The sequence below is a fragment of the Mobula birostris genome, chromosome 21 (assembly GCF_030028105.1).
Source record: "Mobula birostris isolate sMobBir1 chromosome 21, sMobBir1.hap1, whole genome shotgun sequence".
NCBI lineage: Eukaryota > Metazoa > Chordata > Chondrichthyes > Myliobatiformes > Myliobatidae > Mobula > Mobula birostris.
This window is the reverse complement of record NC_092390.1, coordinates 60,108,684-60,118,967: the sequence shown is the minus strand read 5'-3', so window position 1 is coordinate 60,118,967 and position 10,284 is coordinate 60,108,684. Positions and strand designations below refer to the sequence as shown.

General features: G+C 41.9%; 1 protein-coding gene across 1 annotated transcript in view; it reads left to right on the top strand.

Annotated features, from left to right (window-relative positions):
• Positions 1 to 5,314: 5,314 nt before the first annotated feature.
• The window catches only part of ablim1b (actin binding LIM protein 1b), a 279,078-nt gene continuing 274,108 nt past the window's right edge, over positions 5,315 to 10,284 (top strand). The window contains exon 1 of the mRNA XM_072239588.1: positions 5,315 to 5,579. Within this exon, the coding sequence (XP_072095689.1) occupies positions 5,558 to 5,579 (22 nt within the window). The 5' untranslated portion in view covers positions 5,315 to 5,557. The remainder of the gene's footprint in view (positions 5,580 to 10,284) is intronic.

Here is a 10,284-nt window from a genome sequence, read left to right as displayed (position 1 = left end):
TTTGAGCCATGCCATTTCATCAACTGTAACCTAATCGTGGGACCATGGGACAACTTACAATGACCAAGTAACCCACCTGGTACGTCTTTGGACTGTGGGAGGAAAACTAAAGCACCCAGGGGAATCTCACAGGGAGGACATAGAGAGACTCCTTACGGAACAGTGCCAGAATTGAACTCTGGCCTTTAAGCTGTAATAGCATTGTGCTAACTGTGACACCCATAGTAGGGGTAATGTACTTTGTACTAGCACCTCGCAAACTGCTACCCGACCAATATGATTAAACGATGTTACTGATGGTTAGACTAATCTGGGCATAATTCCTAAAAGTAATGACTTTTAGAAATTGGGAAGAAAATAAGATGAAGGATGGAGACTGTGTGTTAACATATGTTTGAATACTGCTTTTCCACCATGAGTCCCTGTGTTTAATTCGATTCCAGAGAGAAGTACAGAAGACTGCTCCTCTCTCCTGTGGCATGACAATGTATTATGATCCTGTAATATAAGTAGTAGTGACTACCCTTCAAAATGCTTTGTTAGCTATTGTATTTTGGATGTCCTCTAAAGACGCACTCTCTAAATGTGTATCTTTCTTTTCCATTGAGAATTGTGGATGAAATTGCTTTTTGCATTTTCTCTATACAGCCAATAAAGATAATTGGACATGTAAACATGGATCCATTAGTTCAGATCAGAATTGAATAATGTCCCAGTGTGTGAGGAGCAAAACCATTTACAAATAATAGCCTGAAATTAGACCCACTTCCACATATTTGAAGGAATTTCTTAAGCCAGAGGGTGGTGAATCTGTGGAATTCATTGCCATAGACTGCTATGGACACCAAGTCATTGGATACATTTAATGTGGAGGCTAATAGGTTCTTGATTAGTAAGGGTGCCAAAAGTTACGGGGAGAAGGCAGGAGAATGGGATTGAGAGGAATAATAAATAAGCCAGGATGGAATGGCAGAGCAGGCTTGATGGGCTAAATGTTCTAATTCTGCTCCTATATCTTATGGTCTTGTACATGTATATTTTCTGTGTGGATTTGATTCATAACTGCAGTTGTACTTGCCCAGAGCAGGTTGTGTTCACAATCTCTTCCTGCTGAACTCACATCCACTGGGAAACTGACTAGTACACTTTGCTTACATTTCCTGACTTGTGCTTTTCAAAAACCTTTTTGTGGAGTTGCTTGCAGTGTTCTTTCGTCTTCACGGTGTAGTTTTTGCCAGGATACTGTCTCACCAGCAGTTGGACCTTCCGGTTAGAGGTGTATTTTTTACTGCAATCAATTAAAACACCTTGACTGCACACAGAGATCTCCATTTAACTAATTATGTGACTTCTGAAACCAGTTGGCTGCACCAGTGATGATTTGGTGTGACATATTAAAGGGAGTGAATACTCATGCAATCAATTGTAATTAATTTAGATCGCTTTGTAGAGATCTGTTTTCACCTTGACACAAAAGTCTTTTTCTGTTGATCAGTGTCAAAAAATGGCAATTTAACTCCACTGTGATTCAATGCTGTGAAACAATAAAACATGAAAACTTCCTGGGGGGTGGTGAATACTTTTTATTGGCACTGTAGCATTACGGTTACAAAGAAAATGCAGCGCAGGTAGACCGCACAGTGTAAGGCCATGCTGAGGTAAACTGAGGGAACAAGGGTTCATCTTTTTCATACAAAAAATTAGGTAATGAGGCAGCAGGGTGTTCATGGTCACACAAATGTCTTGCACACAACACCTTCTGTCCTCTGTTTTCTGAATTCAAAGGAGGTCCTTTACTAACAGCAAACTGTGCAAATTCTTAAAGTTGACCTTTGAAAAAGATAGAATTTGCCAAAGGTGGAGTCACTCACACTGCTGTTATCTCTGCATCAAGTCAAGTCAAGTCAAATTTATTGTCATTTCGACCATAACTGCTGGTACAGTACACAGTAAAAACAAAATAACGTTCCTCCAGGACCATGGTGCTACATGAAACAACACAAGACTACACTAGACTATGTGAGACAGCACAAGCTACACTAGACTATGTAAAACAACATAAAAACTGCACTGGACTACAGACCTGCACAGGACTACATAACGTGCACAAAACAGTGCAGGGCAGTACAATAATTAATAAACAAGACATGAGTGTTTTGCAATTTCTCACCATTATTTGATTTGGGGTTAAAGAAGCATTCTTGAGAAATCTGTGCAAGGCCCGATGTGGGACTGTTGTACAAAATCCATCCACTAGCCCGGAGATCAGCCTTAATCTTCCACTGGTGTCAGACCATGACTGATCCGGCCAGTAGAGCCCTGAGTCTGCTCTCTCTCTCAGGCTTTTTTTCCGTTTCCATGGTGGTCTTCCCTACTGCTGTGCTATGGTCGCTGTAGGAGACTCCTATAAGTGCTGACTGGTGTTGGAGCATTCAGTACAATAGTGACATGGCAAATCTAAGTTCTGCAGCCAGCACCACACTGGCAGCTCATCTCATTATAAAGACCATAAGACACAGGAGGAGAATTCGGCCGTTCCGATCATCAAGTCTGCTCCAAAATTATCCTTTTCAGAGTGCCACTTTGCTGCTCTCAATCTTCTGGTAAATCCAGAAGTCCTTCAGATCAACACACAACCCACATTAAACACAACTAAACCCGTCAGATCAACACACAACCCACATTAAATACAAAACCCGTCAGATCAACACACAACCCACATTAAACACAAAACCCATCAGATCAACACACAACCCACATTAAACACAAAACCTGTCAGATCAACACACAACCCACATTAAACACAAAACCTGTCAGATCAATACACAACCCACATTAAACACAAAAACCCATCAGATCAATACACAACCCACATTAAACACAAAACCCGTCAGATCAACACACAACCCACATTAAACACAAAACCTGTCAGATCAACACACAACCCACATTAAACACAACTAAACCCGTCAGATCAACACACACAACCCACATTAAACACAACAAAAACCCGTCAGATCAACACACAACCCACATTAAACACAAAACCCATCAGATCAACACACAACCCACATTAAATACAACTAAACCCATCAGATCAACACACAACCCACATTAAATACAACAAAAACCCGTCAGATCAACACACAACCCACATTAAACACAAAACCCATCAGATCAACACACAACCCACATTAGATACAACTAAACCCATCAGATCAACACACAACCCACATTAAATACAACTAAACCCATCAGATCAATACACAACCCACATTAAATACAACTAAACCTGTCAGATCAACACACAACCCACATTAAACACAAAACCTGTCAGATCAACACACAACCCACATTAAACACAAAAACCCATCAGATCAACACACAACCCACATTAAACACAAGCGTGAATGATAGTTAATATGTTGGCAAATATCTTCTGGAGGTTAAGTTACTTGTAGAAGCCTGTAATTTATGTTGACTGAAACACCTTCCACATGGAGCAAGACATGCTCTGGCATAGTTGGTTCTTATGGGGTGGGTCTTCTGTGCCTACAAATGTATGAATTAGAATTGGATGGAAATTGTTCAGCTCCTTGAACCTGTTCCATCATGTTGTAGGATCATAACTGGTCTGGTTATAAACTCAACTATGAATTCCCATTTACCCATGGTAATTGTTCATCCCTTTACTCATGAATCTATCTACATAAAATATTCAAACACTCTGCTTCCACCAACCATTGCAGAAGAGAGTTCCAAAGATGTAAAACCCTCTGAGAGAAAACACTTCACCTTACCTTTGTCCTGTATGAGTGGCTTCCTTATGTTTGACCATGAGCCCAATGTCTGAACCTTCTCCTGACAAATATGCTCTCCATATCTATCTTAAGGTAGGACAAGACCTTATAAATTTTTCTGTTTCTGTCTCTCTCTGTTGCTCTCTTTGTGTCTCTATCTCTGTGTCTCTCTCTCTGTCTCTGTCTCGCTCTCTCTCACTCTCCTAAACTCGAGTAGAAACGAGCCACATTGTCTCAACTTTTCATCAAGAAGTTTCAGGAATCACTGAGGACGTAATATATCTTTAAGAAGACTTTGAGCACCTGCTTGAATCTTATCACGTGTGTGCTGGAGGAGTAAATCACTATCCATGCCAGAAATCTGAAGTAAAACCGAAGTGATGAAAATGCTCAGCAGGTCAAGTAGCATCTGTGAAGAGGGAAACAAAATTAATGTTTGATGAATGGCCATTTCGGAGGGAAAAAACTGGAAAGACTGGCTACCTGAAATTTATTATTTAGCCCTAAGGAATTCCGTGTTCCATATTAGAAGTGGAGATGCTATCCTTTGCACTTCAACTTGAGTTTCATTGGAAGAGTGTAAAGGGTGATCAATGGGAGCAAACTGGAGAATTAAAGTGATCAGCAGCTGAAAGCTCAGGATCACCTTTGCAGACTGACTACTGCCCAGTATGTACTTTGCTTCTGCATTTAGAGGAGACTTCATCCTGAGCACCATTTGCAATAAAAGTTACTAATGAATTGTTGCTTCATCTGGGAGGGCGGTTTAATCCCTCAGTAGTGAGGAGGGATGATATAATAGGGCAGATGTTGCATTTCCTTTGATTGAGGGAAAGTAGCAATGAAGAGATGGAGTCATTACAGATGATGCCTGACCTGCTGATTAAATATTTCTGATTTATTTCAAATTTTAGAAAGAGAACCCTTCTTTAATTAGTTATGTGAAGGTTCTTTGGGCCGTTTGACCTTCTGGGCTATTTCTGAAAGCAGTTGAGGGTCTGGAGTTACATAAGTAATTAACGAGTTAAGGGTACCAGATTTCCTGTTCTGAAGGACATTATTGATAATGCTGAAGTAGCCCTCAGTCATACTGGCTTTTTATGTTGGCTGTATTTATTATTTAGTTCAATATGACTGTTCTAGCCGTCACCTGTTCCCCACCAATAGCTCAGGTCCCTGGATGGGATTAAAATAACATATCCACTACGGAGCTAATGTTATAATAATAAATGGGGGCAGAGAAATGAAAGGCGGTAAAGCAGACAAACCTGGGACGTCAATGTTACGCGGCACCTTGCACAGAATTCTCAAGATTGCTTTGTCGACCCTGAATCAAAAACGACGCCAAATTGAGACGATTTCTTGCAGAGATTACAGCGGTGTGGATGACCCCACCCTTGGTGCCTTGCTCAGGTCAAACAGTGAGAATAGCGCCAGTGAGCGGTGACCCCACCCGTGTGATTTTCTGCAGTGTGTGTGTGTGAGAGAGATTGTGTCATTTAAAGGGCAGGACGACAGAGACCAGTGGAATTTGTGCTCACGCCGGTGCAGCTGCCAAGTGATTATTTCAGCGGGGCCAGCGTTCACTGGGGGAATGCACTGCAATTCCTGAGCGCCAGTCGTTCGCAGACCTTGCTTTCGACTACCCGTGCAGCTCGGCGACTGTCGTTCCCCCGGAGATAACTTTAGACCGCGGGCGATAGCGCTGTCGATGTGAATCTGGTTTTGCGGACTGCATAAGAGACGCTGCTGATGAAATGGTCATGGTGAATGAAAAAGGTATAGCATTGTCCATTTTTGTTTCGCCCAGGCATTATTACGTCTCTATTTAAGCCTGCATTATATTCATCTTTGATTTTGTAAACGGCACGCAGTTTTAAATGTCTGCTTCTTGGCCGTTTTACATATTGTGAACTTAATACAGTTCCCTATGCAAACTCCGCACTTCATCTATGCTGCTAATGAAGCCTTCGCTAATTTTTTTTAAGGCATTTCCTTTTTCTGATTAACAGTGACAGTTTTAAAAAAGGAGTTGCTGCGGTCAACGTCCTCATTGATAGATTGCGCCAGAACTCAGAGATCCGTCTGTAATGAGAAGCGTTGACTATTTAGGTGCGATAGTGTGATTTTGCAGCGCGTTTGCTCAGTGTGATAACCTCCCAGAAATAGCGGGGGGAATACAGCGTTTGCAAGGAGCGAACGAAACACCCGAGAGATGCGTTCCGCAATGTGGCTTGAAAACTGAAGGCTCGCATTCACTTTCTTTAAAGGGAACAGTCCTGCGGTGTTGGAATATTTACTTGAATTGGTGGATGTAGACGGGATATCTGCACGGGAGGGCACTTTCAGATAGTAAGGGCTTCTGAAATTTAAAATAGGTGGACGTTTATTATTGACCTTCAGTGATCTTGGATTCACGAGGCTATTGCAGTGAAATTTATTTATAGTCAGATGGAAGGAACTCAGCAATTTCATTTTTGAATACTGCCACAGAAGTGGTTTTTAACGATGCGATCTGGGATAACAGGTCAGAAAATCAGAAAGGCATTTGGCACATAGTTTTAGTGCTGAGTCTTTTGAGTAAGTCAAACCATTGTAGTCCCTGCCCTTTCCCCACCGCCCTGCCAGTGTTTCCCTTCAGTTTTTTTATATATGTATTGTGGTAAATATTAGTCATTTGATGTTCTGGCCCCTTACACACACCAGATGTCAGGAAATTCCTCAACAAGTTGTTTTTCAGTTTATCAACCAAGTGTCAAAAACCATTGCCATCACAAAGTCAGCAAACAGAGGAACTGCCCTTTGTAAACAAATTCATAAAATTATATTTTCCTAGTAACACATTAACCAATGTAATTAACTTGATGGGTACATGCCCTGGTTTGTTCCATATGCCCCATTTACAGGAAAGAAATGTCCCTTCAGTTCTGGAGACAAAATGCGGACACTAAATTAGAAGGATGAGTGGTCAGAAATCCATCAAAGATGTAATTTTTAACACGATAACAACAGCTGTATGGAGGGAATGAGGACATTCTGCTGATGCCAGTTTCACTATTGGAGCAGTGAGATGGTAGGGGTGGATCCTGAAGCAGGGTCTCGGCTATTTTCCGTAGATGCTGTTTGGCCTGCTGAGTTCCTGTGGCATTTTGTGCGTGTTGCTTTATTCAAAGCCAACACTGACTCCAAGGGATGTTATCTTGCTGGAGAGGGCCAGTCAGGGTCTCATCACAGCCTACTCTGGAAATGACAGGAGCAGAAGTTTAAGCGGACCAGGCATGCGCTCAGAGGGAAAAGAAATGGTCTTCAAATATAAAATATTGTGGGCAGTTGGAGGTCAAGGGATGGCATGGTAGCGTAATGCTTTACGGTACCAGTGACAAGGGTTCAATTTGCACTGCTGCCTATAAAGAGTTTGTATGTTCTCCCCGTGACTGCAGGGGTTTCCTCCGCGTGCTCCAGCTTCCTGCCTAGTCCAAAGACATACTGGTTGGTAGGTTTCAAAGGTACATTTAATGTCAGAGAAATGTATACAATATACATCCTGAAATACTTCTTCTTTGCAACCATCCACAAAAACAGAGGAGTGCCCCAAAGAATGAACGACAGTCAAAAAGGTCAATTGGTCATTGTAAGTTGTCCCATGATTAGGCTAGGGTTAAATCGGGGGATTGCTGGGTGGCACGGTCAAAGGGCCAGAAGGGCCTATTCTACACTGTATCTCAATAATAAAAAAAGTCTTGATTTCTAGTTCCAAGGTTTGGGTGGCAACTGGGGTGAGCGGACCCTGGCTAAGGTTGCAGCCAGAGTCTGTGCACTTATCCCCTCTGTTTCTGATGGATAATTTACCTGCTCGCCCAGAAGAGCAAGTCAAAACTCCAATTGATGAGGACAGTCAGCAGATCCCTTGGGTGGCTTTTAAGTGCCTCCCTGCTGGCTACCAGAGAAAATAAATGTATGCGGTATTGTAATGTACACATTGGGCCACTTTATTAGGTACAGGAGGTACACTGTGTATGTTTGTGGTCTTCCACTGCTGTAGCCCATCCATTTCAAGGTTTAGCATGTTGTGTTTTCAGAGATGCTCTTCACACACCACTGCTGTTACTTGTTATTGGAGTTACTGTATCAGCTTGAACCGGTCTGGCCATTCTTCTCTGACCCCTCTCATTAACAAGACACTTTCACCCACAGAACTGCCACTCACTGGATGTTTTTTTGTTCTTCACATGATTCTCTGTAAACTCTAGAGACCGTTGTGTGTGAAAATCCCAGGAGATCAGCAGTTTCTGAGATACACAAACCACACTACGTGGCACCAACAGTCATTTATCAGTCAAAGTCACTTCTTCCCCATTTTGATGTTGCCCTAACAACTGAAATGTTTGACTATGTCTGCATGCTATTATGCATTGAGTTGTTGCCTCCTGATTGGCTGATAAGATACTTGTATTAATGATCAGATGTATCTAATAAAGTGGCCACTGAGGCCTCTTCTGGGTCAATTTGGGAAGTGATTTAATACTCTGAAGAAAATGGTAACATAAAACTCCCTTGGAATTCCACAAGGTTGTGTGCTGACCCAGAGACCTGGTTGAGGTATGAAGTTCAACAGAATAAATAATCACTGAAGAATTTTTTTGGAACCACATTTTCTTGATAGCCTATTCTAACTTCTGATTCACTAGTCTTAGGCACATATATATAGCTAGGGTGCCTAAGACTTTTGCACAGTACTGAATTTGCCGACGTAGAGTGGAGAGTGAATTTGTAAATCTGGTGGGATGAAACCTAACTCTATTTCTAATTTCTCAGCAGGACTTGGCCGCTTCTGGCTTGGTAGGCGGGGCTGACAATAAATTGGATATTTTTCCAAATGATTTCCTGTGATTGTTTTCTGTATCATAAATTAAACTGAACGGATATGTAATTGATGTTCACAACTATGAAGAAGTAGAACAGATCCAAGAAAAAAAAAGCTCTAATGTGCACACATCTAAACTGGGATGCGGAAAGGATCTTGGATAATACACAATATAATGGCAACTTGGGGAGAAAAGCATCTCATTTGTTTCTCTTTACTGATGAAAGTAGGGAATTACTTTTGAAGTGTTCACTTAATCTAGTCTTTAAGTAGACTTGCCATCTGGTCCTAAGTCCTGGTACACTGTTGGCCAAACGGTCATTGAACTGTCTGTTTCAGAGTCACCGCTTTGTATGATATGAAGTGTGTTGTTTCGCAGCCAGCAGCTTATAAAATTACTTCAATTAAAAATATGTAAAAAATATATCTTCTATGACTCTGACTCTAAAATAGAAAGGTAGTGGTCAAGCACCATTCTGAAATCTGATGGCGGAGGAGAAGAAGCTATTCCTGAATCGTTGAGTGTGGGTCTTCAGGCTCCTGTACCTCCTCTCTAATAGTAATGAGAAGGGGACATATTCCAGATGGTGAGGGTCTCAATGATGAATGCCACTTCTTGAGCCGCTGGTTGTTGAAGATGTCCTCGATGATGGAGAGCATTGTGCCCTGCAGCCCTCTGCAGCCTCTTGTGATCCTGGTACGTTGGAGTCACTATACCAAATAGTCATGTAACCAGTCAGAATGCTCTCCAATGGTACAGCTGTAGAAATTTGCTAGGGTCCTGGGTCAAGCTCCTGATGAAGTAGAGCTGCCGGCATGCCTTCATGATTGCATAAATGTGTTGAGGCCAGGATAGGACCTCTCAGGTGTTGATGCCCAGGAACTTGATACTGTTCACCCTTTCCACTGCTGATCGCAGATAATAGGGTTTGTGTTCTCCTGACTTCCCCTTCCTGAAGTTCACAATCAATTCCTTTGTTCCTCTGGACACAGGGCAGGGGGATACTTGAGGATAAAGATTTGGATTCTTAACTGCTCACTATGATGACTTCTGCCTACAAGTTGTAGTCTTGGGCTGGTTTCTGGAAACTGTCTTCAGATGTGTTAGAATGACTGAGAGACCCTCCAGTCATTGGAAATTGATAAGCAGGTATTCGAGTCAGATTTGCAGTGATGGATTTGAGAAGATTAGAGTTTAAATTTCAGACTTGAAATTATAATCATCAGAATCTGGAAATCCCCCTGTACTCGAATGTCAATTCTAGTTGTTTTGTGTGATGGTCTTGTACTAGTTTGGAAAACTAGGAGAAACTAGTTTACTCATGCAACCATGCGTGTTAGAATTGCAAATCTTGGGTGCTGCCTTTCTGTAATTGTGCACAGAATGCAGAACCATGGTTTGTTGTATCTCTTGCGCCTTTCCTCTCAGTAGGAGCGGAATAAGTGGATGGGCAACTGGTGCCTCCAACAATTGAAATGATATCATGCTGACAGGTGAGCACCTATGACTATAACGGTTGGAATAACCCACTGACAGAGAACAAAGTACTCTAATTCTGAGAAGAGCAAGCTTGGGACTACTAGTGAGATCAGGTGACAGCTTTGGTGCACGATTTACCG